The sequence below is a fragment of the Phyllostomus hastatus genome, unplaced genomic scaffold (genome assembly GCF_019186645.2).
Source record: "Phyllostomus hastatus isolate PE091 unplaced genomic scaffold, TTU_PhHast_1.1 phas_contig_62, whole genome shotgun sequence".
Classification (NCBI taxonomy): domain Eukaryota; kingdom Metazoa; phylum Chordata; class Mammalia; order Chiroptera; family Phyllostomidae; genus Phyllostomus; species Phyllostomus hastatus.
In genome coordinates, this window is record NW_025333921.1 from 14,619,523 (window position 1) to 14,636,272 (window position 16,750).

At 51.6% G+C, this 16,750-nt stretch overlaps 1 protein-coding gene across 11 annotated transcripts in view; it reads right to left on the reverse strand.

Moving 5' to 3' along the window:
* TLE3 (TLE family member 3, transcriptional corepressor) overlaps positions 1–16,750 on the reverse strand; it is a 43,971-nt gene that overhangs the window by 23,720 nt on the left and 3,501 nt on the right. For all 11 annotated transcript variants that reach the window (XM_045848454.1, XM_045848451.1, XM_045848455.1 and 8 more), the window contains exon 5: positions 1,427–1,489. In XM_045848454.1, the coding sequence (XP_045704410.1) occupies positions 1,427–1,489 (63 nt within the window). The remainder of the gene's footprint in view (positions 1–1,426; positions 1,490–16,750) is intronic.

Here is a 16,750-nt window from a genome sequence, read left to right on the forward strand (position 1 = left end):
CCACTGTGCTGGCCCGGGAGACAGGTGGGATGGGGACAGGGCGCCTCTCCTTTCTTCTCTAACCCTCATCAATGAGCATGTGTTACTTCTGTCATCAGAACTCACCATAAATTGCTTTAAGTTAAAATATAAATGAGCCAAAAGATGGGAACTAGTCAATCACCTTCCCTCCAGCACACATGCAAAGAAACTTCCTCCCATGCGTGTGAGTATGAGCTGGACGCGGAACACACTACTGAGGGATTATTAACGCTCTGAGTGCGGTAACGGTGTCACAGTCACGCGGGAGCCTGCCCACACTGTTGGGGTGCCTGTGGCTGCCGTTCAAAGGTTCAGAAGAAAAGTACATGTATCTAAGTAGAGTCAAGTCTGTATCTCAATAGAGAGAAAACAAGAACATATGTCTAGGTAGGAAGAGAAAGAGAAGCGGCAAAACGAGCCCGAAGTAAACGGAGTCGACTCCGGGTGACAGAGACGTGTCCAGGGTACATTCGTCAGCTGCAGCGGATGCCCCACTCTGGCAGGGCGGCTGTGGGAATCTCTGTGCTTTCCACTCAGTTTTGCTATGAGTTTAAACTACTCTAAAAAAAAGTCTTAAAAAAAAAAAGCATTTTTCCAGTGCATTCATTCCTTTCAGCCTTGAGGCAACACCCCCTTCGTCTGCAGCCCTCTCTCTTACTGGGCTGCGAGCTCTGAGGACACAGCATTACCCTGAATTCAATCATTGATGGTCACTCCTCTGACTCGGACCCAGGACTTCGGGGGCAGCTGAGAAGGCCCCTGCCCCAGAGGGGCGAGGCGGGCAGGGCCTGCCTCAGCTGGAGCAGGCTCTGCTGGATGGAAACGGGCCTCTCAGGCAGCCTGCCTGTCTGCCCTGTGCCAAGAAGCCTCCCTGGAGACGTTTCCACTAGCTCAGGCCCTGGGTCAGGTAGGGGGCCCCTTGGAAAGTGGCCTAGAAAGTGATATGACCAAGAAAGCCATGCCTTTGCCAAGTATACTCTGTCCTGAAGGGTGGGCTTCCTTTTGGGTATTGGCTCCCCTCTTGGCACTGACTGGCCAGGTTTCCTGGCTCCTAGGCAGCTCCAGGTGTGGAATTTGGGGCATATGGAAGCGGAGGCTGGCTTAGATAGTCCATGGGGGGCACAGAGGCACCCACTGACCATTGCTACCCCGGCCGCAGGCCAGAACCCTCCTCTCTCGACTCAGGCAGTGGCAGAGAACTAGTTCTACCAGAAGAATAAGCAAATTTTCTCTCTGGTATGGCTCCCTGTCCCTGAACTGGCTGGAGAAGGCTCTGTAAACCCCTAGGTTGTGCACTTCAACTTCAGTCGGTATAAGTGAACAGGGGCGGGGGCTCCGGTGAGACACAACCAGCCAGTGGGCTGTTTTGGAAATTAAAGGAAGACACAGCAAAAGGAGGTCTTACCTCTTGTGACAGGAAAGGCATGATCTGTGCTAAAATTGTGTTCAACCTCTTGGCAATCTCTGTCTGCAAAAGAAAAGAGATCTCATAAAGCTCAGGCAAATAAATCAAGTCGCCGAAATGGCAGACAGTACAAGTGCAAAGTCCCCCAACCACAGACCCTCCCAGCAGCTCCATCTTTTCCACTCTCCTCAGGAGCCTCTTGGCTAAATTGTGGCACAAAGAAATCTTCCAGCTCACCCCAGCCAGGCTGCCTGCATTTGGGGGAGCTCCGATTTCCTATCAGGTCTGTGTGGGTCAGAGTATAGTTTGTCTCCTCTGGATAGAAGCCCTCGTGAAAAACAGAGCAACACGAACAAGAACAACCGCGCACACTGCACACCCCGGTACACCTGTTACAAGACGCAAGGGCAGTGCGGGGAGGACGGGGCTGCCAGGCCCAGGGCCCCCACGGCAACAGCAGGACTGGCTCCCAGACAAATCAGGAGGTGACGGGAAGCCCCTGGGTTCCCTGGGGCCAGACTCACACAAGTTGTTATGTGGCTTGCGAGGTCTCCTGCACCCCCATTTTTCATTTCTGCCTCTCCCATCTATGTGCTACCCCAGCTTGAAATCTCTCAGTTAACACTGTCATTTTTTTAGGGTAAAGCGTTGCCTCCCCTAAAAAGCAGCTCAGGAGGTAACTCTTTAGGTCCCTAGGCCTTCATGGAAGTTCATCATAGGAGACAGATCAATTCTCTGCCCCTCACCCCCTGCAACACCCCAGATATCACCACAGTTAGAAAAACACCAACTGTTTCTGCCACCAGTGTCCTGTGACCCTCAGATCAGGAGCGGCTGCAAGAGAGTGGTGCTGAACGGCGACTGAGCAGACAGGAAAGGCCTAGGCCCAGCACAGACAAGTCTCACGACTGCTTTTCTTGTCTCGTTCTGAATCCTGAGGCCACCAGGACTGAGGTCCCAGAGCTGGCTGCAAAGCTCTCATCAGCACACAGCAATCTTCCAGAGACAAAACCATGACAACAGCCTTTACACATGTGATCATCTGCACATCAAATTATTCTGGATGAGAGATCCTTGTGCACTTAAAGTAAAAACAACGCTGTCTGTCGGCTTCCAAACAGACCCTGGACCCCTGGACCTGGGCGGAGTACGTGTGTGGAGACTTCCTGGGGCCAGCACTTGGGAGGATGCCTGTGCTTTGTGAAGAGACCGGCCATCCACTGGGAACCTGAGAGGCCTCTGCAACCATGTCTTGGGGGTGCCGGCCACCGCGGCAGGGTCTACCACAGGGAGTGTGTCCCCGTATCAGGGCCTCTTGGATGGGGACAAACGATCGCCACTCTCTCCGGGAACTCTCAGATTCTCAGGAACAGGTTCTCCTGAAGGGTGAACAGGGCCCAGGTTTCTCGCTGTGGGCATCTGGAGCAGAACAATTCTTTGTTGTGAAGGACTGTCCCTTGTGTCCCAGAGCAACTGAGTGTCGATAGTGGTTTCCACTTCCAGGGGGGTGGGGGAGTGACACGGGGCCCATAGCCTCATCTGCACATTTGGGGCACACTCTAGCAAGGACATTGACCTCAGGGCTTCTCCACCTCGGTGCCGCTGACATTTGGGGCTGAATACTTCTTTGCTGGGTGGGGGCTGTTCTGTGCATTGTACGGCTTTTAGCAGCATCCCTGGACTCCACCCACTACACGCCTGTCATTCATACTGTAAGGAACCTGGGAAGCTTACTAAGTATTTATTGTATAAATTATTAATCTAGGTAGGTGGGAAGAGTCAACTCCAAAATAAGAGTCCTTTCTCATTTCTGTTCCTTTTAACCTCCCCTATTAACTGACAGTGGGGAAGGAGAATGACGTATAAATGTCAGGGTCGTGCCCTAACTGGTGTGGCTCAGTGGGTTGGGCATCGTCCTGCAAACCGAAAGGTCACCGGTTCAATTTCCGGCAGGGCACGTGCTCGGGTTGTGGGCTGGGTCCCTGGTTAGGGGCCTGAGAGGCAACCAATTGATGTTTCTCTCCCTCTCTTCCCCTCTCTCTAAAAATAAAATAAATAAAATCTTAAAAAAGAAAAGTCAGCGTCCTATGTGGCAGGAGTTCTAGAAACAATCAGCTATCTTGCAGCACCTCAGTCCAACGCTGCAGAGTGCAACACAATCACTGAACTGTCACACGTTTATGTGCCAAATAGGAAGAGAAAGATACATCAAAAACAAAAAAAACAAATGAGGTTCAGTGCTCAGGAAGCTCCCTGGTCCAAGGCCTCTTACCTCAAATAACTACCATAGCAATGCCTAGCACGGAGTAGGTGCTCAATAAATGTTTAGCCAGAAGAATCTCACTGGCCTCCCTGCATTTAGTTTTCATAGTGCAGAGTGTCCCCCAGCCACTGACCCTGGCCCGCCCCAGTGTGGACATCATCTGCGAGAGAGGCCATGGTGGATGAAGTGCTGACACACTACTGGGCCGTGGGGTGGGCAGCAGTCAAGCCCTCCACCAACAGAGTGAGGCAGTGCCGTCCAGCCAGACCAAGCACGAGCCACCTCGGCGGTCTCTGGCTGCGGGCCCCTTCCCCCTCCCCACAGCCAGCAGGGCAGGCAGCAGGCTCAAATCTTCCTGCTCACTCCAGGGTTGGTGGTTATGAAAGGGTTCCCAACTATCGCCTACTTCCTTTAGCAGACAGGCCAGCTGTCAGGGTCTTGGTAGTTACAGGAAAAAGGAGCTTACCTTCCCCTCCCCCTTCCCCACACCCGGTGGCAAACACACAGCCACAGGCGTCCCCTGAGTGCACGGATCTTCCCTCGAGGCCTGGCAGGAGCCCAGCGCCCTCTCGTTGTGAGGAAAGGGACCTGCCAGGATTTCACGTAGCCGTACCTGACTCAAGGCTTGGCGTCCGGGCCACCAGGTGACCGCGCAGCACCAGTAGAGCAAGTTCCCTCTCAGACTCACCCTTGCACCGCTCTGAAGGCAGTTTCTGCCCCCTCCACCTGCCTCCCGGCACCACAGACACCAACTGAGGCCCCCAGGACAGCTCCACACAGGTATGAAATGTTCTGGGGGCCTGGGCTGGGCATTCAGGCTCTCTCCTGGGCTTGCCCTCCATGACGAGAGGCCCCCCTGGGTGGCAGTTAGAACTCGGGTTTACCATGAGGAGAGACTGTACAGAGTTGGGGGGCTGGCAGAGAAAGGGGGGTGGTCTTACACTTGGAGATCTATTATAATAAAGCACAGGTCCCCTGTCCTTGAGTGTGGGGGCTTCTCGGGGTTGTGGGGAGGGTGGTCGGGGTGGAGAAAGTATGCGAACTGCACCCCTCTGCCACTGTGCCATCACCTGCTGCTGAGCGGCACTCCCCTCCCCACGCCCCTAAAAAATGGAAGCAGATGAGCCTTGCCCATCTCTACACGGGCCACCCAACCCTGAGAATGGCTCCGGTGAGTCAGCGAATGAACAGGAAAACTGTTCACCGAACGATCTCTTTCACGATGATTTCTCGGAGGGTGGCGACGGCAAGAGGGGAAGCTCCTGAAAATAGAAAGTTGGCCGGACAGAGTCACTCTTAACAACAATGCCAATAATAATAGCCAACATCCGCAGCCCCAGCTGTTCCAAGCATTTTACGTGTGAACACACAATCGTCCTACACGGAAGGCGCTTATTAAAATCTCCATCTTTCAGATGAGGAAACTGATATTCGGCAGTTAAGCAACATCACTAAATGACTTCCTACCAAGAAGCCAAATTTCCACATTTTGAGAGCACTTAGAGAAGTATTTTTGAAAGAAAAACTACCATCAGGATTAATGATCAACAGCATTTCTGATTAGAGCAGCTGTTGAAACAGCGTTTTATCCAACTCGAACACCAGTTCCAAGAGGGGGAGAACACCAAGCCATGTGGCTTCCACAATCGGGGCAGTCGCCACCCACAAACTGGGGGGCCATCATCGGCTGGAAACCCCTCCTGGCAGCTCAGGGCGCTCTGTTATCGCCAAGGCCACCCTCCGTCCTTCCCTCCGTCTCAGTCCCACCAAACCACCGCCTTTAAGCCAGAGCCTCAGCCCCAAAGTGGCCGGTGTCCATGGCAGAGAAACTGCTTCCTGTGGAAAAAGGTGTTTGGGGAGACTGATGCTGCCTTTGAAAGTTCCCTTTCAAGTGTGCTTCAAAGGAGGCGGTGTTGCTGGTGGAAAAACACTGTTGCTCAGAAGAAACTAATCTACTAGACAGAGGCACTTCAGAGACCCAGCGAAACTCAGACTCTGCACTCCCAACTGGGCGTTGGAGTAACATCTGCCCCATGTCTCTGTCGAGATTGTTAGGCAGATGAATGAGGGGAACAAGATAGTGGGGGGCAAGTGTAATTTCCCAAAGAGCAATCTGCTCAACATGCCTTAGGAGCTCCCACTGGCCCCATCATCTCCTTATTAAAGCAGGACCCCTAAACATCTCACTGTAAACTGAGGGTACTTGAGCATTCTAAAAGCATTTCTCCCCCACCCAGCATGCCAGCGTCCACTTTGCTGCTGCTTACCACCCTCAGGCCTTTGACCCAGCACACTACATTAACAGAGAGGGAACCTGCTCATGGTCCCCCCGCCCCTCAGCACCCAGCCTGGCTTTGGACCTGCCCCCTCATCCCCACTCCCGCCCCCGTGGAGTTGACTGCTCCAGGCACAGCTGACAGCCACTTCCATCAGAGGGTCTCTCCACTACTCAGTTTTAAACTGCCCAAGCGGCTATACCAGTTGGCTCTTGAAAATGTTCACTTCTTTTTAACCTCAGCCAAATAAAAACAAGGAGAGGGAGAAACCTGCCATTTTAAAGAGTAAGTTATGACCCAAAGCCACACAGAAATGACCTGGCCTCTACTCCCAGCCCTGCCTCCATCTAGTTGTAAGGCTTTGGGCAAATCACTCCCCTCCGCTGGGCTTCAGCTTTGTCGTCTGCAAAACAGAGGGAACTGGATAGCTTCCACTTAGATTCTAATATGTTCAACATTTCTGAATTGTTCTGCGACTTTTCACTTCCTCCGTAGACTCCGTAGAGCTCAGTAAGAGTGCATGGGTTGAGTTTGGAGGCTGAGCAGAGAAGCAAGCCACCTCGAGATGAGGAGTGACGCTGGGCTGGGCTCAGCCCCACGACCAGTCTTCAGAGCAGGAGCCATTTGAATGTGACCGTCGCAAAACTGCATACAACTGTCACAGAGCACTGATGTCCTAGATCGGTGCATGTCAGGTAACTGTCTGGGTTCTCTGATTCACGAAGGAAGACTGCTTGTGAGCTAAAGACGGCCAGGCAAGGCCTCTTCAAGATACACCATTTAGTGGCAAGCATCAGCAACTTCCGCGTCTGTGAGACGCCAAGGGTCCACCACGAGGCTCCTGGTTTCACTTCTACAACCAGCACTCCTTCCTGGGACAACGAGGGTGGCGTGCTGTGAATCAGGACTCCCGTGTATGCGTGTGAGAAAAATGAGATGAGGGAAAGACACCTGTCTACGTGAGCACAGGTTACACTCCCCAGCCAGGTGGAAATGGTTTTCAACTCTGCCCTGAGCCTGGCATGCCAAGTGACCTCTAAGAAGACACTTCTGGGGGCTGGGCCTCCGGTTACGCTTCTTGAGGCATGTGCGTTTGGGAGGGAGACTCGGTCCGCTCCGGGGTTCTTGAATTTGAATCAGATTTTCCCAGGTTCTCTGACTCAAGTCCTGCAGTGCTCAAAGTCAATCTGCTTCGTCTTGAATTAAAATCACAGGAGCACAGGGAGGGCTGGGGGGCTGTGCAAAAGGGGGAGGCTCCAGCAGCCGGGTGCCACAGTCATCCAGCAATCACATGCTGGAAGACTGCAGAACAATGTGTCTGGGCAACTTGAACTTAAAACACCCCACTGCGTTTCCAAGGCAATTTCTAAAGCGATAGGCCCTCAGTCACTGAACTACAAGATGACATTCCTTGCCAGGCAGTTTCTCCTCAGACTAAGCTGAAATAAAGCAAGTGGGTATTTTATTGCTGATGGGAGGGAAGTCCAGGGACAGGGAGGGGCGAGACCTCCAGCAAAAGCTGGCCCGGCATTCCCAGGCCCCTCCCTCAGGCTCTAGAGGAAAGGAGCGCCGGTGACTGTAAGAAGGGGGCAAACACACACATGATCCACTCAGCGACGGAGGGAGATAATGACCCCTGTTGGGGGGGCCGGCTGGGAGGTTTACATCACAGATCACTCAATGATAGGGGAGCCTCCTTAAAGGCCCTTTTAGCACTGACATATTGATCAAATTATATATAACTACAACACCATTAAATATTTATGTTTCCGAAGAAGCCTGCTGAATTCTTTATGCTGGGAGGGCTTCGCACAAGAAAAGGCCCGGCCCTGGTGTGACCCTGAGAATCTGTCTCCCGTGGGAGGGAGAGGGTTGCTGGCTGTGGCCAGGCTGGGACGGACGCCGTGCGCACCAGACCCCGGGTCCTTCACACAGGGCAAGAGTGGCAGAGAGGGCACGACACGACACCCTCAGCCAGCTACGACATCAGAAAGGCAAGGGGGTGCCAGGTGCGGAGTTCGTGACACGACCTTTCCACATGCTTCCCTGGAAAGGATGTGCCTTCCCTTTCTCTCCCCACCAGAAATCTCAGGTATTTTCTGCCAAGAGTCTAGGGGAAAAGCAAATTGGAAATAGTAAGGCCAGGTGAGGAAGTGGGAAATGGGGGGCAGAGAGGAAGATTCCAGGCCACTGACCTTGGAAAGAGTTGGCAATGCAAAATCCAGAGACCTGCACTCCAGTCCCAGCTGTGACCCGCACGAGGGCCTCAGTGTCTGTTAAGTGCAGTCGTCCAGTATGATCATCTCAAAACTGAATTAAGTGCTGTGCACAGAGTGCGTGCCCATCCTCAGGCGCATGGGCTGCACACCACTCCTGGCCCAGATGATGGCTAAGTCCCTCCCTGGCTCTAAGACTCCAAGACTTTCATTTCTCAGGCTCTCAGTTACCATCCACAGGGCTTCCTGTTAACAAGATCCAGTAATCTTTAAATATTTGTTCACTTTAATTTCTCAGTTCCCAAACACATAAAACTCTGCTTGCCTCCCACCCCTCCCTACTCCGGCGGATGGCCTCAAAGAGCTTGTCTGTGTAGACAGAATGGGAAAGTCTTTTCAGATTACACCTTCCAACACTGCCCATTCATCCCAGGCGCCAGCACCCCCACCCTCTCCCTTGCCCCCATAACCTGCTGCCCCTCCCCCACCTCCCCAGATTCCATTGGCCTACTCCCAAGTGGAGGAAAAATTCTCAACTCATCCCTCAGGTTGCCACAGCAAACCCCTACCTAATCCTCCCCCCAACATTATGCAAACCTCCCCTTGTCCCCGGGGAGGCTGTAAAAATCACACTGCCCTTGCAGAGGCAGTGGCTTCTTAAATTTGGGGGGTCTCCCCATAAGGACAGTACCACAAATGAAACATTGGCCATGACCTTTAAGAGACAAGGGCTCTCTGGGAAAGCTGGGTGGCAGGGGAGGGAAAGTGAGGTGTAGAGGAGGGGACAGCCTGTGGACAGAAACAGAGCCCGTTTTATCCACCTACCCCTCGGTTCACAACCGAAGAGCACGCCCGTCCCTTACAGGGTCAGAGTGTCCTCTCATCCCAAACGAGGACGACAAGAGTGGTGGCACTTCATAGGCCATCATAATCACAATCAGTCATTTAGAGCCTGTTCATACCATGCGCTTCCTCTCAAACCCACCACCCCACCCGCTAGCAGAGTTTTCCCTCAGAATAAAAAACACACAGTTGAAAAGCTGTGAACAATGCTTATCAAGGATTTAGAAGGGCAATGAGATAAGGCCAAAACACTTTGAACTCCAGCCTAGAGACAGTCAAGGCTGACAAGCACGATTTACTGCTGCACCTCCCGGCCACAGACCTGAGGGGGTCCCCGCTGCTCAGTCCCTCCTGGAATCACGATTCAGCCAGTCATTGTCTTTCCCCACCCCTCACTCCCCCGGCTGGGCTCCCGGCTCCGGGCTCCAGGCTCCGGGCTCCGTCACCTCTCCTCCAAGCCACTTCTCTGCTCACGCCCCTTCCCTCCCCTCACACTTCAACTATCCATAATGAGAGATGAAAAAAAAAAATGCTTAACCTACATTAAAGATACTTTAAAATAAAGGTTTATGACACATTTCTTTCTAGAATCACAATTTTTACAGCCAACAGGCTTCTCTCAGGAGCCTGAGAAAGGCTTCTTTCCCTTCCAGAAAGCCCATAATGCCACACAGGGTTAGGGAGAACCCCAGTCTGGACATAACCCCACTCAAGTCAGGTATGGGGCCGAGCAGCGTGCAGAGTTTGCCGGGCTTCTGTGAACACCAGCAGGCCTGCCCCCCCAGGGAACTCACAGCCTTGTCAGTCCACACTCCTCTGCTCACCCTGCCCCCGCCACCCCCAATTTAAGAGCACAGCCCTCTGGGGCCCGGGAAGATGCAGGTCATCTTCCAGGCCCAGGCCTTTCACACCGCACTCTGAGGCTTCCATACCCGGTGTTTGCTTGTCTGGACCAAATGCCTATTGTTTTAGGTTCCTAAGATGAAAATGTCTCATCTGTTTTATAAACAATCAAGTGCTACTTAGGGTTATATTATAACCCATGATATCTGGAAGATCAAAACTTCCAAACTGTTTATCCTCAACAAAAGCCCTCTTTCTGGGCTTACTTTGTGGTGATGGTGGTGGGGGTCCCTGCTCCAGGACCCCCAAGCAGCTGTCCTCGGGAGAGAGCAGGCCAAAGCTAGGTTCCAGACCCAAAGGGCTTGCCGCCCACTGCCCCCCCCCCGCCCCCGCCCCGGCTGTCCTGATGCTGGGAACAAGCTCTTCCCACACCCGTCAATGGATACAACTGGTAAAGGGAGGCTTTGGTGACAGTGGGTGGAGAGAGCCTCTTCCCAAAAACGTCACTGCATCTTTAACAAATGAAGCTGGCTGGGGTGAAGGGGAGGGAGGTATTGTTCTCAGGCAAAATCTTCAGGGCTGAATAAATGGGGCCCCTGGGTAAACCCCTAAGCCTGGATGAGCCTCCACTTGAGAAGATAAATCTCTGCCCCACCCACCCTCACATTTCCAAAGGGGCCCCTGCACAAGAGCAGCCACCTAGAACATCTGATTTGAAAGGGGCTTAGAGGTCCCTGATCTGACTCTCCAAACGGAGAAGCCTTCCCCTACAACCCCCACAAAGATGACTTCTGCCTAAACACCCAAGATGGCTAGGAAGCCTGCCTGCCTACTGTGCCGTGCTGACTGTGCAACTTCCTTAGCAAACAAAAGAATTCAAAATCAATCTCAGTGAGAAACGCCAGGTCCTAAGAACCCTCAAGCAGGCGGCGCAGCCCTCCCCTGCGCGTGCGGTCTGCCAGGGATGACTCGCAGCAACAAATCCAGGGAATCATCCTTACTTACTGGATGGCAGGAAAAGCCCCTTCCCTAAGTTTCTCCCTAGCCCCAACTTAAAAAAAAAAAAACACAAAAAACAACAACATTCACTTTGGAAGGCAAAAGTAGCAACGGTAAAGAGAGAAGGGAAGGAAGCATCTTGGCTGTGAGTCTCAGAGAGCATTTGCTGAAAACAAGATATTGTCCCTTTAAGCATATAAAAACAAGGCCCTTGAGCATGCAGTTCTCACTCTGGTACACAATTATGGGTGCTTTCAGCTGTCTAGCACTACTTCAAGTGCGCTCTTAAACCAGACTGTCAATGGCATGTTGAAAGCTATTTTGCTGGCTGCTATCATTAATAGCAAAGTGGAGAGCTGGGCTGATGAGAATTAAATATGGGGGAGGGGGCAGGTCACAACCAGTCATTACGGAATTATCAATATGAGAAAGGAGACAATGCCACATTAGGAAATAAAGTTCAAAACAGCATATTCCGGTGGGGACGGAGACAGGGGAGGTGAGGCGGCAGAAGCAGTGTCCCCCACCCCCACCCCAGGCAGATGGACTCAGGCCAGCCCTGGAGAGCCATATGGGGAGGCAGGAGCCACAGAGTCGGGAGTGTGAGAGCAGAGAGGCCTCGGACATCACCGCTGCAAAATGTCACCACCTCACCTCACTCCCTCCACACTACTCCTAAGACTTGTGGACTTGTGGCTTCCGGAGTACACTGCCTGCCTTTCCATGGAGTTGTTGCCATCCCTGGAGGAGTCTCTGATGCTGCTGTAGCCTGTAAGCCCCTGCCCTCCCTGACACACGGCTTAAGCAACAGCCCTCAGGGGCAGCCTTCTACCAGACTCCCCTCGCCCAGGAAGAATAAGCTGTTCTGTCCCCAGTGCTCCTCCTGTGTCACTCGGCCATGTTAGCACTTACCTCACTGCATCGCAATGACTTATTTAGATGCCCAACTCTCCAGTAGAGGGAAGGGTGTCTCTTTCACCAGCATCAGCCCACACCAGGCACATCCCGGGCCCCTAATCACCATTTTGGGAATGAAGCCAACCCCCTCATTTGACTGATGAAGAAACTGAATGCTGAGCAGTAGGAGGAAGCCTGCAGAGCCAGCAGCCAGCCCACAATTAAAACCTTCACTTCCTACTCACAGGGCACAGGCAATCAGAATTCTACCCTGGGTAAAGAAAAACAAACACTGTTTACTGAGCAACTACTATGTGCTAAGTGCACATAAGACACCTCAGCAGAGGGCCTTCCTTCATAACCACAAAAATGAGACAATGAAGCGGGGGAAAGGACATCACCATTGCCAGATCGCAGGGTACACCCCACTGAGATTTGGCCTGGATCACCTTTTTGTTCCTGGTGTCCCAGGATCTTGTAGAGCAGATGGGACAAGAAAACATTTTTCTATGCAGGAACAAAACGGAAATGAACTCTGACACAGACTAGACCCTTCCTATATGAGGTGAGGAGGAAGGGATCCAGAGAGAGAGAGCTCTGTGCAATCTGGAGCCTCCTTGTCCAGACGGTCCATGCAAAGAGTCTTAAATTAGGAGCCAGGTTCCCTCCCAGTATAGTTTCCTTAATGGGCAAAGTGAGGACAAGGGAGCATCTGCCCGTCTCCCAGGTCATTTAGTGATCAAACATGTGAGAAGAAAAAGACCCAGAGAAGCACCACACCCCCACTCCGTACAACACCATCAGCAACAACGGGGGCTGGAGAAGGCTGGAAGTCTTGAAGGGTGGGGGCAGGCTTCCTCTGAGAGGACAGGACAAAGTGAAGACAGCGCTGAGCTCAGCAGAGCCCAAAGTCAAGTGAGGTGGGAACTCAGGACAGTGACAGGAGCTGTGTGACTAGAGGGGACTGTTCCAGGGAAGAGTGGCAAGGCAGGAAAAGTCAGATGGAAACCACGGTGCAGAGGGTTTCTTAGATGCCAGCACTGTGACCAGAAATGACACCGGGATCTCTTCTTAGTTCAACAAAGGTGCCACACAAACAGGTGTCCCCGTCAACTTTCTCTCCACCAAGTGGTGGAGAGAAAGAGTGGTCACCTTCTCTCCAACAAGGCAGACCACTCCTGGGCAGGTCTTGGTAACTTTGCCACCTGCTGGCTCCCTCTGGCCACCCACACCTTCACAGTGGTCACAGAACTTCAAGCTGTCATACATAGAGATCTTCTAGCCCAAGCCCCTCATGACTTATGGGAGATAACACAGAGAGGGGCAGTGACTAGTGGAGGTTTCCCATCTCTCCCTCAGCCCTGTGTTCAGGGCCACCCCCATGGGTTTCGGTATCCTCAAGTAAAAAGTTCACAGGCTTGACCACTATACCTCCCTCATGAACCTTTTCTGGGACCTTTTCTACTTACACATCCCATGTATTATCCGCACCTCACATCACTAATTGTGCAAGCAGCTAGTAATTCAGAAGAGGACCACAGACAAGAGGGTTCAGCTGACATGGTTGGTTATACAACCCAAAGTGGGGTACTTTGGACTTTGGTGTAGCCAGGTTTGTAGCCTTAGGCTCTTGAGATAACAGCACAAAAAGAAGCAACCATAATTAAAGGCACAGAGTGCTATTAGTTAGTTCACGGGGACTCTTCCTGTCCTGAGTCTGGCTGAAGAGACCTGGGGTCAGGAGGAAAGGCTGAGGTGGCAGCTCTGCTGCTAACCAGGGACTGGAAGATTCTGGACGCATCGACTCCCGGCTGGGCCTCAGCTTCCTCATCTGTGTCTTGAAAGGTCTGGGTGAGAAGCCACAGGGCTTTCCCAGCTCCGGCACGGCAAAAGGAAATTAGAGGAAGAGTCACTCAGTTTGTAGAAAAAGGTGACCTTACAGTGCTGGCATGAGGTTTCCCCCAAATCAAAGCCCTCAAGTCCTCTTTCAAACCCTCAGCACTCACGGACAGAGGACGCAGAGCGGCCTGATGACGCGTTTGTTTCTAAGTGGCTTTGTGATTTGTGGCTGACACTGCAAAGCCTGCGCAGGAACAAGATGGGAACTGATGAGCTGGTGAGCTATCCTCGCCTCCCCGGCCTCGCTGAATCACCCTTGACATTCTGCCTGGAAGCAAGGGCTTAGAGGAGGTGAGTGACCTCTTCAAGTCTTTAGGCCAGGCCTGTGATTCTGTAATCTTCACTTTACCATAATTAGGGACGGAGGCAGAGGAGTGGGAGGAGAAACCATTTATTACTTCTCTGGGGTTTGACAGCTTGGAAAAAGAACAAGAGGCAGACAGAGACACAGCCAGGAGAGGAGCCAGCCACAATGAATTTAACCTCTCAGTAAAATAAAAATGGGCTGGATGCACCGTATCAGCTGCCCTCTGTCAATACAGGGCCCATTTGACAGAACCTGTGGTTCCCAACTAATAGGCATTTCCCATGGTGGTGGTGGTAAGAGGATGTGCGTGCGAGAAAGCAGACTAAGGACTGCCACACTTCCCAAGGTGCTAACTCTAGAGATCATCTATTATATAAAAAGTACAGACAGTCCTTACCCCCCGCCCTGAGCTGAAAGATGAAGAATCCAGCCTGTTTGTTCCAGGCAGATGTAATCACACGAACAGTCAAGTCTAGAGGGCAGGACACTGCATGAATAATTCAAGCACTCCAGTCACTTGATTGTGTGTGCAGATAAAACACCAGTCAACCGCTAAACAGGTCAGCTGATAAACTTGTTTGCTCAGGCCTAACCACCATCCGCCAAATGCACCCAAGCCCCACACTACAATTAGTGGCCCGGTTTTCTTCTGCAGCAGAAAGCTCGCAAGCCCAGGGAGTGGCCAGCCCCATCAGGTCAGGGTTGCACTTCTCAGCAGAGGTTTCTTCACCTCCTCGTCTCTTTGTTCCTACACAGCCACAGGGTGATTTCACCCAACTCAGAGATTGCCATAAGCCCTGCAAAGGCACAGCATTCAGAACACACACATTCGTGCTGGGAAGCAGATGGGAACTGAGGCTGGAAGGCAAAGGTGAGGAGAGAAGGGTGAAGCACCAGACTGGGAATCTAGAGGCACAGATCTGAGTCCCAGCTCTGCCCACTTGGCGTCCCTGAAGCCTCCTTTCCTGGCCTATAAAAGGGGACAGAGAATCCATCTATCTGCCTCTGGCAGCTGACAGGATTAAATGAGCCGATGCAGCCAAACCTCAGGCATTCTCCCCCTAAGAACCCTGCTTGGGGAATGGCCAGAAGCCCCAGATGCACACAGCTGCTCTTTATGAAAACCCCACCACCAAATGTGTTAAGGTGGTTAACTCTTCCCGAGTTCAGTGTCCTCAGGACCCTGGGAACAGCTGTGCTCCACCAGCCAAGATGGATTTCCTCTGCCAAAGAACCATTCACTCCCAGACACAGGGAGGAACACCTCAACATGCAACAACATATTACACCTTAATTATGAAGCTCTTAGAATAACTGCTGCTATAAATTTTAAACCTAGGTACAATTACTCTCTTTAAACACACCCAAGATATTAAGCGCTTATGGGGGTGGGAGGGGGAAGAGGTGGAAAAAGGGAGGATATGGCACCTTGCATAACACCCCAAGGTACACGAACACCTGGGACCCCAGTTCTACTTCAAGCAATCTTATCGCACCAGCCAGAACTGGTTAGTTCCACCTCAGGTTGGGCTGAACCATTCTGCCCAGAAGAAACACCTTTACATACAACGTGGTATCTGTTTATGATTTCTGTGTGCCTTCCTAAAGAGCTAATCCCTCAGGAAGCCACAAACTGGCTTCCCACGTTGCTCAGTAAACTCAGGCCCCTTTCTGGCTGCCCTTCACCCAACACTGGGGCTCCCTCCAGGAGGAGAAAGGAAACTACAGATTGACAAGGCTCTACACAAGCCACTGGAGCAGGCAGGAATCTCTGAGCATTCCAGAGGTCACCTGCCCTTCTCACCTGCCCTGGGTCTTGCCCCCTGAAACAGCAAAATTGAAACCTTGTAAACGACTGTTAATTTATAGCAGAAAATCCATTCAAGTCACAGTCACCAAAGGCTAGCATGAGTCAACAGCCTTCTGAGATTTCAAGAACAGCAATTGTTAAAAAGAACAACAGGCCTGTGCCATTTATACGTGCCAACACTAATCGCTGGCCAAGCCAAATTATAGGCAGCCTCTCCTTGGAGCACAAATACACAAACAGGCTTCTTCTAAGCCCAGCCTAGCACCAGGGACTACTTACTGATATGCACCCAGATAAAGGGTGTTTGTATTTGCTCAGTTTGAGGTATACTGTTATTAGAAGAGTGACAATAAGAGGTAGTTTACATATCCGTCAAGCAGCACCACACTAGCTAAACTGGTTTGACTTCAGGATTTCAAAGGTGAGCTCAACTCCCAGCCATCTCAAAAGTCCTGGCCAGGCTGCCCCTGGGCAAGTTACTTCACCTCTCCTCTTCACCTTCCTTCTCTGTAAAATGGGAAGGAGGCTGCCTTCAATTAAGAAGAGATGAGAAAGCTCCCTCATAAACACAGGGCATTAGGGTTTTATATCACTCCAGTTATATTTTTAAGCAGTTAGTGACTTGTTCCATTTGAGTTTTGACAGCTCAGCTTAGCTTTTAAGACTCTTGAAGTTTAATCTTATCAAGGCAGAAAGAACATCACATTTTTGCTCCGGCAGGCAAGCAGAGCACGCAAGCAAAAACACACACACTCACACACACACACACACACACACACACCCTCTCCTGCATTTCCTCTTGAGTATTTTACATTAAAACAGATAAAAGCAGCCAGCCACTTCTGGGTTTCAGGAGTTCTAAAGAAGATCCTGAAAGTACAACTTTCCTATTGCTCCTTTATCCTCCCCAAAATCTGAGACAAGGACAAATTTCACAAGCTTGAAAGCTCAATGTTCAAGAAATCAGCAAA